This window comes from Scophthalmus maximus, chromosome 2 (assembly GCF_022379125.1).
Source record: "Scophthalmus maximus strain ysfricsl-2021 chromosome 2, ASM2237912v1, whole genome shotgun sequence".
Taxonomy (NCBI): domain Eukaryota; kingdom Metazoa; phylum Chordata; class Actinopteri; order Pleuronectiformes; family Scophthalmidae; genus Scophthalmus; species Scophthalmus maximus.
The window spans coordinates 4,152,873-4,171,471 of NC_061516.1; the positions used below are offsets into that span (position 1 = coordinate 4,152,873).

An 18,599-nucleotide genomic window follows, 5' to 3' on the forward strand; every position below is an offset into this window, starting at 1 on the left:
GCAGTTTATAGTGTCCAGGTAACATCACCCCCATCTGCATGTCTTTGGACTGTGGGAGGAAGCCGGAGTACCCAGAGGGCGCCCACGCAGACACGGGGAGAACATGCAGACGCCACACAGAAAGGCCCTGGATGGTTCGAACCGGGATGCGAACCAAGAACCTTCTTGCTGCGACAGCGCTAAAACCACTACATTGTACAGCAGACGATGGTACACTGTGCGGGGGGATAACAGGACGGCGACCTGCATGAAGCATAGAGAGAAGTGAAGGAACCCAATAAAATGACCTGGATCTAAGAGATATATATATATATATATATAAATTCAGCCATAATGGTAAACAGATGATTGGTTTTCCATTATGTTTGCTATGGATATTCTTTTTGCATTAATAAGAAGAATTCATGTTTACACTTTAAAACTGGATCATTTCTCCAGGTTGAACCACGACACGTCTGAAGTCAGTCAGGTGTGTTTTCTCACTGTGAAGAAAGGAAGTCAGGAACAGCTCGGGGCCACTCTGGGAATTGTGTTCGTACCCAAGAGAATTTTTTTTTTTGTTGAAAGCAGTAAATCATCTTCTGAAGGAATCAGTCCGTACGGCTGTTTGTTGCATGAAGCCTGGTGACACTCGCTGCTGTCGAGTGTCAGCTTGACAGTTTTTTGAAAGGCTGGAAAAAGAGGAGAATCACTGTATAAATGTGGTGTGATGGGCCTAAAGCCTTATCATAATATATCAAAAGCAATCATTTGATTTATTGAATATCATTCTGCTGTCAAAATACATTAATAAACTCAGTGTTTAATAAACTACTTATTAAATGTCTATATACTGAACCCTAAATGCCAAATAAGCCTGAGCACAGAGAATTGATTTGACGAAAAGACATTTGGTTCTTATTTTATTTTTATTTTTAAAAGGACAAAAATATATATAATAACTAGGATATAGAAAGCAGAGAGGAATGTCATGATAGGAAACAAAAAGCCACAACAACAACAAAAAACGTATAAAGTACATTTACATTTGTACGATTTAAAAATTCTTTAAAATATGAAGTTTCAATAAATACTTCAATACATTTAGGCATGCGGATATATTTTTCTCATGATTTACATTTCATTACAGTATAATTCATAAAAATGACTTCTTAATCTTCATTATTGCACTTACGTTGTGATGGGCTCGCCCTCAAACCAGTCACATGCATAAGGTCATAAAGGGTCACAGGTCCAACGGAGGTGGGAGAAAATCTACAAGTCACAATTTGGATTCTACAACTGATAAACAAAAGAGATTGAAAATTAAAAAAAAAAAAAGAAAGAAAGGGGCCGAGAGCCGAGCGAGGAGGGTAGAAGTCACGCGTGATTTAAATAAAAATAAAAAGAAGAAGTTTCATATCAGTTAACATCTGTGTGGATGGAGGAGCGACTGAATCGGGACGTGGTCGTACTGCACACAACATGCTCAGTGTCGCGAGTTTAACACCCGGCGGCTCTTAACAGGTTTTGTTTCGCAATCAAGAGGAAAACACCCGTTTGGCTTTCATGCCAAGTTGAGATGAGGCAGCCTGGCTCCGTACAAAAGCAACGAGAAATGCAATTTCTGGCTCTAAAGTCCTGAATCCACATGGAACAAAACTGGAATATTCTCCGAGATCCTAGAGTCATGCATCTCTGCAAATTCTCCCAGAATTCTTGCACAACACAGAGGCTACATGAGCCACACAACGCCACAGACTCCGCCCTGTCCGCCGTCGTCTCCCGTTTCACTGTTTCGTCACTTGTGCCTGTGTTGTGTTAGTTCACTAATTCAAAACTTAACAGACTCTGTCTAAAATCAGCCAGCACGGCTTTGGAGAATATCCGAGGTTTTTTTCCCCTCATAGTTTACGTCTTCAATACAAGAAATTGATTTTTGCAATACGACACCCCTTTCCCAGCTCCGTAATATTTTCCGTTCGCCTACGATGGCGTTTTAAGGAAATGTGTTTCCGTAACAATCGCGGCCAGGCGGGTGAGAGAGAGCGCCACACACCCATTCACAGGTTCTTCCGTCACACGCGCGCGCGTCACTCTCTCTGTTTTCTCATTTCTATCATAGGGTCAGTTTTTGGGGACACTAAATCTAAAAAAATAAATACACTATAGAGCCACCATTTACAGTATCACCTAATAAAATAATGCGTGTGTCAAAGTTCTGATTAAAAAAATGACCTGCTTTGGGAATACAGCCGAAATTCTCAATGTGGTGTGACGACAACGTGACGTTCATCTGTGAGTTTTGGAGGAAGAAAGAGAATTAAGTGTTGAAATTTCTCAAAAAATGTGCAACTACTCCTGTTAAAGTCAGCCGTCGCATATGAATTGTTCAATGCAGGAAAATGTGTCAGGTTTTTTTCAGTTATAAATAGGTTTGACAGTTCGTACATGATAAGAGACTGGCATAAAGCAAAAACAAAAAAAACACATACACACGTTAACTCAAACAACAACTCCATTAAGTAAGAAAGCTTGACGGGGGGGGGGGGGGGGGGGGCAAGGCAGCGGAAACGGAGAGAGACTCTCGGGTTAACGAAAAGACAAGTTAAAAACAAACAAGCAAAATGAACGTGAACAGCACATATGGTCCGAAGGTTGTCAGGCGTGGTGAGCAGGACGTTTGAACTCGTCTCTGCCGAAAGGCTCCGGCACACACGTCATGTCAAGGTTTCTTTAAGGTGCTGCTGCACATCTGGAGTCTGTCATGAACGTGTGTCTTTAAAGCTCGCCCCTTTTTTTTTTTTTTAAAGGCTGGAAGTCGCTTTTTCAACGCTAAAAAGGAGGCCGTCTTAAACATTTGCCCAATTCCCCAGGATCTTTCGATGACTCTATGAAATTGACGTATGACACGGTGAAAAATGCCCATCAGAATTTAGGTGACATCTACAATTTGATGTTGTGCGACCATCTGTCAAAAACCGAAAATATATAGATTTTTGCCAAAACAAGACAGAAAAACCGCAGCCAACTGTCACGTTCGAAAAAACAAAGCAACCAGGGAACAATCTGAGTCTTTGTATGAAAAAAAACCCCCAACTTAAATGATTCACTGGCTAATGAAATAACTGCAGATTCATCTCTCGATCGATTTCACCTAATCGTCGGATTTCACAAAATTGATTTTCATGATCTGTTTTTCTACCACCGTTCACCATAACTGCCAGCGTTCTTTAGTGTAGTTTCTTCATCATGGTTGTCGGGTCTTGAAGAATTATTCAACATACGGTGACTGTCAAAATACTGACCTGGTGTTGGGGGATCTTCAAGAGCGAAGGTTTATAAATAGAGATGTTCCGATACCAGTGTTGAAAGGCCCCCGATACTGCCCGAAAATGTGCGAATCAATCGAGCCATCCCATACCACGTCTTTTAAAGTGGTTCCACCCAAATAAAACAGCGGTTTCCAGCGTGAAATATTGACAAATTGCTGACGCTGCGCCACCAGGGGTCACCTCATCTTCTCCTCCGCTCTACAAACAGCACGTTACGTGCACTTAAAAAAAAAGTTACGTTATGAGTCGTTATTTTCTTTAAGGCTTTGTAGGCATCGGTACTCGGCAAAGTCCAAATATTGGAATTGGTATCCGGAAGGGGAAAATAGTAGCGGAACATCTCTATTTATTATGAACAAACTGCTAATATTTCCAGTGCTGGTTCATAAGTAACTATTTTGTATGCCTCTGGAAACATCACGTCTGCTAGCTGTGGCTTCGGGCTGCGTGTCACATAGTTACAGTGAGGCTACAGTCTCAGAGATGAAATGAAACTATGAAGCCATGGATGTACAGACACCCATCAGTGGATTACTTTGATGCCGAAGGAAACTTTGAAATGTGACAATTCTCAGGCACGTTCTGTCGTTATGAGCCGTCGTGTCCCCCCACGATTTCTCAGTGGAGTTCTGGATGTTTCTTTGCAGCGGATATGGTGACATATTTGTAAAGCTAAGGTCACACTGAATCTTAAATCTTGTTAGGAGTTATGACTCAGACTTATGACTCTCCCTGAGCTGTGTCTTAATATAGGCCTCCTTCTATGAAACCCCCTCAACTAAATGATACAGATTTCAATTGAGTTGGATTCACATCATCCCAAACCCCTTCTGTGTGATGTATTTTACTTTACATATATCTGCTTCTATATGTATGTTATTGATTATTTGAGTGAAGTTTGAGTTGAATGAAGTGAAAATGCTAAAAGTGTCATGGCTGATTCTCCTAATACACAAGTCAATGCGGGTTCTGTCACTGACAATGACTCACAAACCAAGTTGTGCAGCGCTCAACCTTGTGGCAGCTCCACTTCTATGGGAACAAATTAAAGAAATAGTTCAACATTTGTGGGAAGAAAGCCGCTTGTCCTGGCTGAGAATTCGATATGAAGGTTGGAACAAGTCTGATTTATGTGTGCGAAACAGCCAACAACTGTATTTCCCAAAATGTCAAATTATTTCAGTGGGAATTGTCCTAGTCTGCACATGTTTAAGTATTTTCCTGTGCTGAAATTTCCTATGCAAAAATGTAAACGCATTAAAAAACTGAATCGGAGGAGAGAGTCAGAATGCTTACTGTCACCGATAGTGAGAGAAACGTAAAAAAAAAAAAGAATAAAATAAAAATACTCACTTCTTCAAACAAACCCATCACAGCAAAGTTACAGTACAGTACGACTCCCAACGTGTGGATGGATTCGACGGGAGGCTGGAGGTTGTGTCCTCGCCAAGAGTGCCACAGCAGCGACATAAAAAAAAGATTAGTGGTCCATCTTTTGCAAACCACAAGCACAAGTATGAAACAAATTCATCCGTTTTCTGATAATAATAAAAAATAATAATAATAATAATAAATCAAGGTTTTTTTGTTCAAATTGCACCAAGGGATCAGGTGATTTTAACCCGGCGACTTGTCCGCTTGACTTGAGCCATTCCGCAGTGTCTCTTCGTTCTGGCTCCACATATCCATAAAAGCAAAGAAAGGTGTTTGGAGTTTGTTTTTGTTTGTTGTTTTTAAAAATCGCAATAAGCTGAACTAGTTCTCCCAGTCGGTGCATGGAAGGCCTTCGTCCTCAGACTCGGAATCGGGCGAAGCCTCTTTGATTCTCCTCAGGGCCTCGTGGATGCTGCGGGTCAGGGCGTCGGCGGAGTGGGGGAAGCCCTTGACGTGACGCTGCTGCTGCTCCGGCCGGGTCCGCACCTTCCTCAGCCTGACGCCCTGCCTGATCTGGGCCAGGATGTTCTCGCTGTCGTCGTCCGGGTCGGGGGCCAGGACTCGCAGCTCGGCCTTCCTCAGGTGGAAGCTGCCCCGTTTTAGGGACGCCAGCACTTCGTCCATGGGCGAGCTCGCTGCAGACAACACGCCGACATGACAGTCAGACAGACAGGCTTCGAGTTGACTGATGGTTAACATGTAGCGTTTATTGACTGCAGTTGAATAACCACTTCATACTCGGTCAGTTGTCTGACAACACAAACGACTGCATGGTCAATTTCACTGCATTTAAACGGTAGAGGTTGCACTGGGACTAAAAAACGGCCCTGGACGACCCCCCCCCCAAACAGGCCCAATTGGCACGTAACACCATAAGAATTGACAAATATTTGTTTTCGATATGCGTTCCATGAGCAATTCAAACCTGGACGAATGGGTGTGAATTTGAACGTTGGCTGGACTGAATTACACGATCAAAATAATTGCATTCATTTTACTATAGTGTTGTTCAGTTGTTCAGTTGTAAGTTGACCATCCTGTGTCACTGTGTGGCTTTTCAAATCACAAAGCTGTTGTCATTAACCTTGAGTTATGTTGACTTTATCAGACAGAGGAAATGGTGATTTGGTCAGTTCACCCATCTGTGCCCCTTCTTTGACGGAGTATCAGGGCCAGGCGCAGGAATGAAATGAGAAGAGGAGGATTCATTTCTTTAACCTCTCCTTTTGAGAATAAAGTCGAAATGTCAAGAAAAATGTTGAGACGTTGAGAACAAGGCCTAACTTAATCAGGGGAGAAATAGTTCTCATGAAATGTCCAGATTTAGGTCAAACTTGACGCATATGACTGCCTCTAAAAATTGCCTTGTGTAGATGACAATGGTGATTTTTTTCTTCAGTATCTGTTGTATTAACATGGAGAAACCCCCCGAGCTTGGAGGAGGAGGAGGAGGCGGCGGCGGCTGCGGCTGCGTTCGTGCAAACTGAAATAGCTGGTGATGCTTGGATGCCGATGGTTACACGGGGAAGTGTCACTCTGACGGCTCGCACAGCTGTCAGTCACTCCTCTAATTGGATCTGATGGACCGGAGGAGTTGACTTTATTTTAAAATTACAAAATAAAAATAATAAATAAAACTCTTTTCCTGGCCCAAATACTCTTGTGTGAGTGTAAGTATTTGATGTTGGTCGCGATGCAGTTTTGCCATTTAAGCAGCTCCGCCAAGGAGGTTACGCAAAAATGACCCGATGGATTTATTAATTTGCTTTTGGAACGATGGGACATAAATGTTGGACAGAAACAACCATTCAATTTTGGTGCAGATGGTTCAAGATGCGCGAGTGTCTGCAATTTGGTGCGGCTCGACTGAATTGGGACTGTTCGGCCTTGGCGGAGGTCCGAGTGCCATTCTATTCAAGTTCAGGCCTTTAACTGCACACACACGCGCGTCTGGAAGCAAAAACAGCTGGATTAATGCGACGTAGACGTAATGCGATTTTGTTTGGCTGCACAGCGAAACGATAACACCAGCTGATCTTGACGATACAGCGGCAAAACAGGTACTGTCTGCGGTGTTAAACAACACTTTCTGATGCTGCCAGTATCCGCGGGTGACGCCAAATCAACAAGGAACATTAGTCCAAACCGAACATTTTATAATTGCTTGACAAAAGTCCGGGAAAAAAAACAACCCTTTTGAAATCAGAAGTTGCCTCCTCACCTCTCCTCCACTGCGAGGAGTCCAGCGAGGCCGTCTTCCTCAGCTTCGTCCTCGCCGTCAGCAGCTGGCTGCTGTCGAAGAATCGGGGGGAGAACGGGGCCAGGGGTAGCGATGGGGATTCAGACTCGCAATCATGTCGCCGCGCCGGGCTGCCTGTGGGGTTCTGCTCCGCGTCCTCCGAGGGCGGAGGTGGCGGCGGTGGCGGGGGAGGTGGGGGTGGCGGCGGTGGCGGGGGAGGAGGCGGAGCACACGTCGACGGAACGGCCGCGGGAGCTGAGAGGGGGGGCAGCGAGAGGAAAGCCGGCGAAGAGGCGGGGCTCTGGAGTTCAACGGCTGGTAGGGACACAGCGTCGCAGCTCAAGACGTCAGGCCGAGGAGCGGCGGAGAGCTGCGGGAGGTCGGTCTGAACGCCGGCCGCCTGGGTGTGCGGCTGCTGCCCCGCTCTCCTCCGACTGTGAGGCTGACTCAGGCGCGACCGGCTGGACTTCAGAGTCACCTGGCCCGGATAACGCTGTGCGGGGAGCGAACAGAGACACAATGATGCGGTGACACGTCGTCCCTCGGGTGACAGGCTGTTCCAGCTGAGCGTCACACTGTGGATGTTCTCACCTGTTTGAGGCTGCGGAGTCGCTCCAGGGTCCTCTGCCTCTCCTGACTCACTCTGGCATTTTGTTTGGCTTCGTCATCCTCTTCGGCTTCTCCTCCCTTTACAGGAACAAAACAAAAGTAGATTTGCTGTAGTAGCTTGATTGTTTTAAAGGACACACATTATGTTCTTTCCGGTTTTGTACAGGTTATACACGGTAAATGGCGACGTTACGGAAGTGTGTAGGGCGCGCCAAGCGGCCAGTCTGGCACGCGCCCAAACAGAGCCAGGTAAAGCGAGAGCAGAGGGCCAGCACTCCCAACATGTGCCGGAAGCGGTTGACCAATCACAACAGAGTGGGCCAGCTGGCCAATCAGAGCCGACGGAGGGGCCTTAAAGAGACAGGAGCTAAAACCACGTGTTTCAGAGTGAAGCTGAAAAAAAGGAGCTGCAGGGATGAACAGTATGAGGAAACATACTGTCCATTTAATATAATTATGAGCATAATATGTCTCCTTTAATTATGAGAATATTAACAGAAGTTGATTGATTGATGTGTTTAAGGGTGCTTCCACACCCAAACTGTTCGGTTTAGGAAAAGACTAAATCTGGTCTTTGTCTGTTCTGTGCGATTTGATGAGGCCGGTGTTAAAGCTGTCGGCGTGGACGAAAACACCAGGAAAAGATCTTTAGATGCATGCAAATAATTTGGTCTAACACCTGTGCGTCAGTACATGTGCGTGGAGATGTGCTCGTGTCCTACTCCATGCATGTTGTTTCTCATCAAACACAAATTAACAGTCCCCCTGTAATGACCCTCCCCCCTTTTCCATTGCCGTTTATGATATACAGGGTCTTGTTGCAGTCAAAATTATTAATGCTCACGATAAATTCTTTCTTCATGAGCTGCTCAGAGATTATAAATGAACACCACAGCAAAATGCAGCGTGATTTTCTGGCAGTCTCTGGAATATGTTTTCCCCACGAGGGACCATGAAGTGCTGATGATGTAGGATGACAAACCAGAACTGTCCAATCAAATAGTCTCCTATCGCCTCTGATAGCCAAAATGAAGCAACGCTGCAATTTGTTCCTGAAGAGTAAATGAAGAGAAAAAGATTGTAGTGACCTCTCTTGATGGATATGGATCTTTTTTTGGTCGACTTTTCCTCTGGCAGCTGGACAAGGCGCTTTTATATAACAACGACCACACATGGATCCTAGTCCACGTCCCATTCATACCCACTGCCATAAACGTGTGCACCTCAAGACAGCAAGTGATGGCTCGACTCTAAATAGAATTACGGCCGGGCGATGGTATCCTTCAAACCCCCAAACTAAAGACACCATAATTGTCTTTAACCCTCCGGCACAAAGTGCCACTTAATTTAACAGTGCAGTAAATATGTCGATTATTAATTATTATATTAATTATTATTAATATGTAGATGTAGCCATGATGAATCTTACCTGATGCAGGGCCGGAAGAGAACTGCAGTCAGCAAGGCTACCGTGGCGCTGCTGTATCTTCTGGTTGTGATTGACAATACAGATTTCCTACGAAAGAAATAACATATTAATGATGAAATAAAATAAAGGAACTGCTGCCTTTTCCCCGGAGATATCTCCGCTAAGAGAACATAACTGTGGTCAGTGCTTGCCTTCTTGTTTTTGAGGTAGACTTTCTTGGCGGTGATGCGACCTCGACGGGCCTCGAGCTGCCGCGTCCTCTGCTGCAGGACGCAGAGTTCCTCGTCCCTGAGGGGGGATGGCGGCGTTGCGGGATCTTCTTCTCCCTTCATGGCATCAGGGCTCTCAAAGGCGTCGTAGTACACGACCTCATCCTGTCGCTCTGGTGCACACACGAGAACAGGTTCGTCAAAAACGCTGCGGCGACCAGGTGCTTCTTTCGAAAGGCTGGTCACGTCACCTGCGAGTGATACCTGATTATCTACAGGAAAATTGAATGGCCACTACTTTAGTCGTTGATGAACCATTTCACTTGTTTTTTTGTTTGGTCTCACAAAACGTGGAATATTTCCTGCTTCCCTTTGTCACTCGACGTGATTGCAGCAAACTGAAACACCATCACAATTGTCCTGGATAAAACTGAAAATGGTGTTTTGTCACAGATTTAAAAAACAGTGGTTGATCAAAAAAAAAAATTGTCAGATTAAAGGATAAAGACAATAATCATCATTTTCAGTAGATCTTGTTTATAAAACTGAACCCAATACAACATCTGATAAACGTTTTTACACGGATACAAAGAAAAGATCTATTTTTCAAGTTCCTGTTATTTACCAGCCCAGTATGTTACGTTATATACTAATATCAACACATCTGCAATAAGCTAAAAATGAGCTGTTGATATCATGTTATAACCCACTGTGTCTGTCAGGCTCTACACTGTCCCCACGCAGACAGAGAGCCTTCGCACTGATCTCCAGCCGGCTGAGGTGAAAGAACAAACAGGACCTCACCTGTCATCTGCCTGCGCAGACTCTGCAGCTGAGAGGTGAGCAGCAGCTCCTCGCAGCGCAGCACCTCGGCCTGGATGTCATACAGCTGCAGCTGTAGCTCGTAGTACAGCGCCTCCAGATGGTCCAGACGCAGCATGGCATCCTCCCCGCCCTGCAGACTCTGCATCTAGATCCCAACAAATTTCCCCGGGGCCAAAGGGACGCATACTTTAGATCGAGCCGATTTTCCAAAGTGCCTTGTAGCGCTTAACCGCATTTGTTTTTAACATACGTGGATATTGGACCCACGGCCGTTCACTTGTTCTGTCTAAATGCTGAGCTACGACATTCTAATTTAGGAAAAGGTCAATTGCAGCTTGTGAGTATTTCCACATGTAAAGAAAATGCTTGACCCCAGTCAAGTCATTCCCAATGACTCATTTCCACTGTTGCAGACCAGGATGTTATGGACTCCATCACAGGATGTCTGAGCTGTGAGGTCATTTTCCCTTTAGCAATCGACTTTTCCATATTCAAATGTTCCCGTCTCTCACTCATGTCATGTGTGGCTTTTGATAAACTCACTCAGCATCACAGGCTTTTTAAAAACACACTACGATAAACTTCACGATCCGACAAACGTGCGCGCACACACACGCGCACACACACACACACACACACACACACGCACACACACACGCTACCTCCTCCTTCAGGCCGTGTTTCCTCTGTTCCAGGCAGATTTCTTTGGCCCTCATCAGCTGCAGGGTTTCTCTGGACACGGCGTACTGCAGACGCTCCATGCGATCGACTGCTGCTGCCCACGCCGACTTGCCAAACTTCCTCTGGTCCGCACGCATACGCTCATACAGAGCTGCAACAATGAGTCGTTCAGTCAATTATGGATCAACGGAAAATTAATTGGCAACTGTTTTTGCTAAAACTTCGTTGTTTTCTTGCTTTTCTCTCTACATCATTGTGAACTTCACATTTTTTCAGTCAGACACAATGAGAAATTTGAAGACATCACCTTGGACTCTAGTAAACTAGACTTTCTGATGATTTGCATAATCATTCATTCTTAGCCGCAGCCCTAAAATGGGCACTACAGCAGTGTTTGACCATAGTGCTTTGACCCAGAACGTAGTTAAGTGAATCCTAGCCCATGCCTAAACAGCAATCAGTAGTTTCTTTTGCATAGCTGAGATGGTTTTGGGATTAAAATTCTTTTGGAGCAGGGTGGGAGAATTTACAGAAATCACTCTGGCATGTGAGCGGTCAGAGATGAGGATCCGATACGGCGGAAATGTTAGTTTAAAAAAGTTTCCTTTCCTGTGTTTACCTTTCTGGGCTCGAGCAGTGGTTTCAAAGAACCTCACAGTCAGGTCCTGTATGGAGAGCACGGCAGCGTGAGCCTTCTTCTGCCACTCCTCATCCTCCTTCCTCAGGCCCTCCACGCGACGAGGACCCAGCCGCTGCGTCTCCAGAGAGATCTGCCGATGTTAAACCCGGTCAATTATACAGTATCAGTAAATACTGAGTTCAGTCAGACACTGTGGGATCGCCCTCATGAAAAAAAATAAAAAAATCGAGACAACTGTGCTCCAGTATTATACTAAGCATATACTATACTCCGTATGTTGTCCGACATTATAAAAGTTCATATTCATGGATTTTGTCACTCTTATAATTCTTCTTCTTCGATGGCAGACCATCGTAGCCTCCGTTTTTGGGGATGCAAACGGTGAGTATAGTGTTAGTATGGATTCAGTAAGTAAGTAAGTAAAATGTATTTATATAGCGCTTTTCACAGACATAAGTCACAAAGTGCTTTACAAAGGTATAAACAATAAACCGAGCAAACACAGAGAAGAAGAAACAATGCATCAAGAAACAAAAGAAAAACAAAAACAAAAATATAAAACAAAAGTCAACAGTGCATAGTTTAAAACCATTTGGTTTGCCAAATGCTTTCAGGTCAACAAAATGCCTGAGTAAACAGCAACGTCTTCAGTTGGTTTTTAAAGGCGTCCACGGAGACAGCAGTGGGTTCGCTGCGTGCCCCGTCTCGAGCCCTGTTTCTTATAGTCTGTATTTATTCATTTTTTGGAAAACTGGCACCATTAAAAGTATGTGTGAATAACTATAAGAGGCTTCTGTTTGCAGTGTGCCAATGGAAGTACCAAAAACTATCCCTGTATTACTGAAGAAAAAAACATGAGGATTCACAGCCAAGTTTTGGAACTCTAAACATTTATTTCTAAGCAGATTTATGGATGGTAATTTGCAATGATAGTGCTGATATCCTTAGTGTCACACCGAATCTTAAGATTCTACACCGTCAAAATATGTTAACAGTTGGAATTTTAAAATGATTTATTTACATAATAATATTGACTTAATATACATCTAGCTATTTGTACTTGGATATCATCTATGGTCTGAAAAATCTACAGAGAATAAGTAAATTTGAGTCTGGAAAAAGTCTGGAGTTTTGAAATAGAACATGTGTAGGAACTCTGACTTGTATTACAAAGGTTTGGGTAAATTACATAGGGAAATGTGGAAAAAAAATAAATTCACCATGTGAAGCAAAGTGAGCCTTTCTGTTAATGTTAACAGAAAAGTTAAACACTGTCTGAGGCATGTACACAATATTTAGTTTTTTTTGGTTGAGTGGCAGCCGGTGGCTAAGGAAACAGTGTACCAAGAGAGGACAGAATAGATTCCTGTGAATATATGCAAATTCTGAATGTGAATGTCCTGCGTCAGGCAGGAAAGTGAAACTGAGAAGAGGCCAACTAATACAACAGGACAGTGATCCAAAACAGACCTCGACCTCTGCCATTGAACCATTTCAAGATGCACCAGCTGAAGCTTTTGGAACGGCCCCCTCCGTCTCCTGCCCTGAACATCACTGGAAATCTGCGGGGTGGATCTTAAACATGCAGTGTGTGCAGGACAAACTAAACATATCTCAAGGGGCTTGAAGTGAGCTGCAGCAAGGTTGTTTGCAAGCTGTGATTTCTGCCAAAAGGGGGGGGGGGTTACTAAGTACTGACTTGGTAGGGTGCCCAAAAGTGCACGTACCGCAAGCACCGTTTAATTTCTTGAAATAAAAAGTAACAGTACATTAACAATTGAATAAAGGCTCTTTTATAAATGTATGTTTGCTGCAGGAATTCCATTTGTGTATTTTCAACTAAAGAAAATCTACAAAGAGTCAGTTGCCCTGCAGTACCAGCGGGTTACAGCAGATGGTGCTGTACAGTGAGTCATGACCAGAAGCATGCCTGAGCGTGTTTATGTTCAGAGTGACACTAACCCAGTGTCCTACTGGGCTGCTCTGATAGAAAAAAAACACAGTGCCACGTGGAGTCCCGTCCTGGGAGTTCACTGAGAAATACGACCCCCAGGAACAGACTGTACACAGCTAAACTCTGGGCCTCGTGCACGTGCAGTCGTACATTAATACGTCAATGTTCAACAGATGGGAGTCGGTGCCCTAAAACAAACAAGGCCGCGGTGATCGCCGAAAAAATCTCAAAGGCCTTGATTTTATGTTAGCCGGCATACCCACTGCTTAGTACCGCGAGTGTGTCTGCACGTGAGGCACAAGAACAGGGAGTGGTTTATTTATTTTATTATTATAATTATTTTTTTTGGGGGGGGGGGGAGACCGTGAGCGAGTGGGGGAGGAGAGATTACGTCAGAGACCAGAAAAACAGAAAAATAACTTCAGGAATGAGAGAAGCCGATGGAGAGAATGTTGGAGCAGACATTTAACTTGGGTCCCTTTGAGCCATGATCTCACCGTTGTACAGTAACGTACAGCGAGAAGAGAGCTGTGAGCACATAGCACGCGTGAACGCATCGGACAAGAGTTCCACCAGCGCAACAAGTGGACGAGTCACTTAGATTTCGCAGCTCGATCACACCTTGTGACATGTCACACGCTCTGTCACCAGTGGCATTTGAAACATCCGTTGTATAACCAGGGTTGGGTAGTAACAGATTCCATTATTTCGGGATTACGTCATCGCGCTGACAACAAAAAATACAAGCAACTACGATCAGTGAAGATTACATTTTTAAATGTTCATGTTTGTCTGACGTACAGTCAGCGTTTCTGAGATAGATGCTTCGCCCTGTGGTGGGGGGAAAAAAGATTGATGTTGTCTCAAAAATATCCTTCCATTCCTGACATGGTGCCAACACTTTGACTTCAGAAATGCGCAACGCAAGAAAGTTCGATGCCATTGTAACGTCGCATCACATGCCTCTAGCTGACGCTTTGGTCCAAAGCGACTTACAATAAGTGCATTCAAACCATGAAGATGTCACCCAAAAAGTGCAACACTCATGCGAGATTGCGAGTACATACATATTTTTCACCATTTATGCCCATGCCGTCTTCCAGAGTGATATGGCTGCTCATTTCCTTTGCATTGAAAATGACATGATGAAAAAATGTTTTGTACATTACTGCTCACAAAATAATATATGCAATTCAGCACCCGACCACAGTTCAACATATTCTGACCGGACCGTGGGCACAACTTTGCATGTTGTTGATGTTTGCTGTGTCCCTGCTGACATTCGTGACTAATCAAACTGAAGCCAAACGTCTATGAATCATTTTGATTCTAAAAATAGTCGGTTACACTGGTTTCATGCAAAGCAGAAAGCATCTACGCGCACTGCTGACAAGATACATCTTCTGTCCCCCCCCCCCCAAAAAAATGATCAGTTCAGCTTGTTGAAACGTGGCACTTTACGCTTCAATACATTACATACTGTCTGGAAGCACAGGGAAATACATGCAAGTGTCCTATTAACCTATGCAGCTTAAATGCAGGACAGGGGGAGCGTGTGTGAGTCGAAACATCACTTTCATACACCAGGCGCGAGGATACATGCGGGGGGACAAGGCGGCGTCAAACATCTTCTCGGATCTGTCACTTTCCCTCTCGGCTGGGGCCTCCTGGTGTCACCTGGTTACCTGACCTGATCCCCTGATTAACAAACTGCTCGTACTGCGTGCAGTGTAAACAGCACTCAGTCATCACTGCTCGTAATGGAACAGTGTGAGACAGACGGGGGAGAGAAAAATGTTACCGAGAACACTAAATGTTCCTAATGTTGATTTTGACGCATCGCAACAGTTTGGGGTTTTACCTGACACACAGTGTGCAGTGTGAGATCCCGGTGTTTCATTAAGGTTTGGGTGTCTTTGAAATAGAAGTAAACATAATTATGCTTAGCATCTGTTTCCAGGTTATCCACCGGCTTGTTTATTCACTGCCCTTCCTGAGGCAGCGCGGAAGAAGTCCCCGAATGACTTTAACACCTCAGCTTCACAGCTGCTGGTGACAAAACACAGACGTGACAGACTCCCTGAAAATAGAAGTGACGCAAGTTCCCGTGGTAAAGTGCCGGGATTACAGCATGGACACTGTCATGACGGCCCTTATCTCATTTGGTTAAAATAGCCGGTAAAAGCCTTTTTGTGAGTAGCACAGTGTTAGATACTAGACCGTCTTAATCGGTACTAGTTCCACAAGTCCCCTGGGTTACAGACTGAAATGATGGCAAGCAAGTTTTAAAACATTCCCTATATGTTCTTCATGTCAACAAAACAATAAGTTGATGCGTGAAGCTTGTGCCATAGAGCTCTATTGTTGTTCAAAAACTATTAACACTGGGGGACATGGGCACTGCACCTTTTTCTGAGTCTGAAAATACAACTTCCCGCAGCCGGAAACACTCACTAATGTGTATTAATCCCCTGCTGAAAGTAGTCCCACACAAGTGCAATATTTCCTCTGTTTGAGGAGAGGATTTTGCCTTTTTTTAAATGAAACCATATAACCGTAATCCATTTCCTAACATTTACACCTTCAGTAGTAGGAATCAGTGGTCTCGTGGCTGATAGAAAAGGCCAATCTTATACTTGTATAAGAGTTTAATATACAAGGCCTCACTCAAAGGTCAACAGGACTACTACTGTAATATCAATGACTTAATTTGATTATGAGGCTATGTGATATTTCAAAATCGGTGTTAAATACACAGCAGGGGTCAAAACGACGAAACAGGATTTGTGGTTATCGAGGTGAATTCAGGTTTAACCATCAAAACCTGTCTACAGCTCAACTGCTGACCAATCAGATCACTGGACAACCAGTCATCATTCCTACAGGAGCCTGACGGGGACAAGATAGTTGTGACAATTTTTTTTTTTTTAAAAGCTAGAGGTATTTTTATTTTGTTCCAGACTTTCCACAGAACTTCTTACAGAGGGAGAGTTCATCAAATTGAATTCATTTTAAATAACTGTTATCACTTCATTTTAACCGATTATTAGATTCCTGAGAATCTGTGATGATAATTGGAAAAGAAAACTAAACCAGCTGATGTATTTTGTTAGTAAAATGATCCACACGTTTTTTTTAATATTTCCCGTAATTATAAAAGAACATCTCAGTCAGACTGAGCACATCCGACACAAACTACTTCACGTTCACAGGTTTTGTATATCAGACAAAAAGCAAAAATACTAGTACTACAAGTTTATTTATAGTCTGACATTAATAAATACTTATTAAAAAAAATCTCATGTGATCATGTTGTTAACATTTCACCTTGTTTAATGTCACTTTTGTCTGTAGCTGTGACCAAATTCACCTGCATGTATCATCATTTTCACTCATATGATATTCAAATACTTCACTTCATGATTCGGACAACGTTGCTGCCTCTTCACCATGAACACACTCGTAGCTTGGTATGAAAAACCAGAGTTAACAGTCCACAACCAGCTTCATTGTGCAGGTTATCCGGACAGAAGATGTAAGGCTCAGTGACGCCAGATAACAGAAAGATACCCTGGTTATGTCTAACTAGCTCACATGATCACCATGGCAACTGTTGCCATGCAGTAATACAGTCGATTTGAAACAGTAACTGGAGCTCACAGTGTTACCAAACTAACTCACACGGGGAAACCACATTTTTAATTCATGTCTGCACTCTGACCTCCCAGGCAACAGGACACCCACGCTGCGCCGCTTCGACATGTAATAGGGCTGTCCCACAATGCACCATTCACCAAACTACTTGACACCCGTTGTTATGGATTCATTCAGATGCTCATTCATTCATCTGTCCATCTGCTGTGTCATTCACTGATTCCGTTCAACTGAGATGTGTACAACTGAGTCAAGCGGGGAGCTGTATCTCTGCAGACAGATCCGGCTGCAGAGAACGACATGAAGAACTTTTCAGCGGATCCCATTGTTCCGTTGTAATGATGTGCGGCTTTTCTATGTTTTACAACAGTGTAGATTGAATATCTTTAGATTCTGAACTGCTGGTCCAAAAAAAAAAAAGTTATTCTTAGTTAGTCGTCATCTTAAACTCACTCAATTTCACTTTTTTTTTTCTACTTTTCTCTGTTTTACGTTATAATGAGCTGAATATCTTTAGTTTCCAGAGACATCAGGCAATTTGGGGACATCACATTGAGCTTGAGGGAAATGGTGATGATCCCCATGGGGGGAAGTTTGGGTATTACAGCAGCTCAAAGACAGAACGAGTACAGGTTAAATAAGAATAGAATAGAAAAAACATTGAAAAAAATCAAATAGAACCATAATCAAACAATTATATACAGAACACAAATTTACAGAAGTAGCATTGCACTACATAGTTACATTCTTGAACAAGTACTGCATTCATTTATTAATTCGTTTTATTTTTTAATTTGGCAATAACTCCTAAGGTGTCGTTGTCAAACCCTTAAGAAATGTAACTTGAGACTTGATATTTTTCAGTTTAACTAGAACTTCAATTAAGGAAATAAACGTCAATGTTTTTTTGTAAAATTTACATCCTGTCTGCTTTGTTTGTGTTGTAAAATAAACGTTTTCATATCAGCAAAGATAAGGGCAGATGCCGATTTCTATCAGCCAGCCAAAAAATAAAATCTGCCGGGCTCTGGTCCTGATATAGATAATAATAGAGATGTTTTGCTGTATAACATTCCCTCCACTGTTCGCTGCCTCAAAGCGACACAACTGAGCCTCAACTCCAGTTCATTTGCAGCTCGGCTCGCCGTGCCGGCTTCACAGGTGACACGTGCATTCACAGAAAACGTCTGAAAAGGCTGTAACTCTAGCAAGCAACCGATACTCCCTCCTGCTCCCATCTCTACCTTTGTGACAGGATGCAAACCGAATGTAAATTACAGTATCGCGTGTCCCACATCCCGACGCACTCTCCTTCCCCTTTCTTCACGAGAGGAGAGAGAATCTCCCCCATGATTCCCTGACTCATCAGTTTGGGAGCAGCAAACCGCCTCTGCTGGCATCAAGGGTCCATTTGCATACAGCTTTGTTTTCCAGCCGTTGAATCGCCCTGAGGGGAGCAGGTGGCCGAGCTCGAAAAAAAACTATGGCGTCGTACAGAGTTGAGATTCTCAGGAAGAGCCATGAAGCATGTGACCTGGAGCAACAGTGTGACTCACTAATGTGTTTTGAACCGTTTATGTAAACCAACTGAGCCCTATGGCACAGAGGAAC

General features: G+C 43.7%; 1 protein-coding gene across 1 annotated transcript in view; it reads right to left on the reverse strand.

The window, feature by feature from the left end:
- Positions 1 to 889: 889 nt before the first annotated feature.
- jmy (junction mediating and regulatory protein, p53 cofactor) overlaps positions 890 to 18,599 on the reverse strand; it is a 30,703-nt gene continuing 12,993 nt past the window's right edge. Inside the window, exons 3-10 of the mRNA XM_035624121.2 lie at positions 11,360 to 11,510; positions 10,722 to 10,891; positions 10,039 to 10,204; positions 9,217 to 9,407; positions 9,026 to 9,112; positions 7,579 to 7,674; positions 6,970 to 7,480; positions 890 to 5,383 (exon numbers count right to left, since the gene is read on the reverse strand). Of these exons, the coding sequence (XP_035480014.2) occupies positions 5,070 to 5,383; positions 6,970 to 7,480; positions 7,579 to 7,674; positions 9,026 to 9,112; positions 9,217 to 9,407; positions 10,039 to 10,204; positions 10,722 to 10,891; positions 11,360 to 11,510 (1,686 nt within the window). The 3' untranslated portion in view covers positions 890 to 5,069. The remainder of the gene's footprint in view (positions 5,384 to 6,969; positions 7,481 to 7,578; positions 7,675 to 9,025; positions 9,113 to 9,216; positions 9,408 to 10,038; positions 10,205 to 10,721; positions 10,892 to 11,359; positions 11,511 to 18,599) is intronic.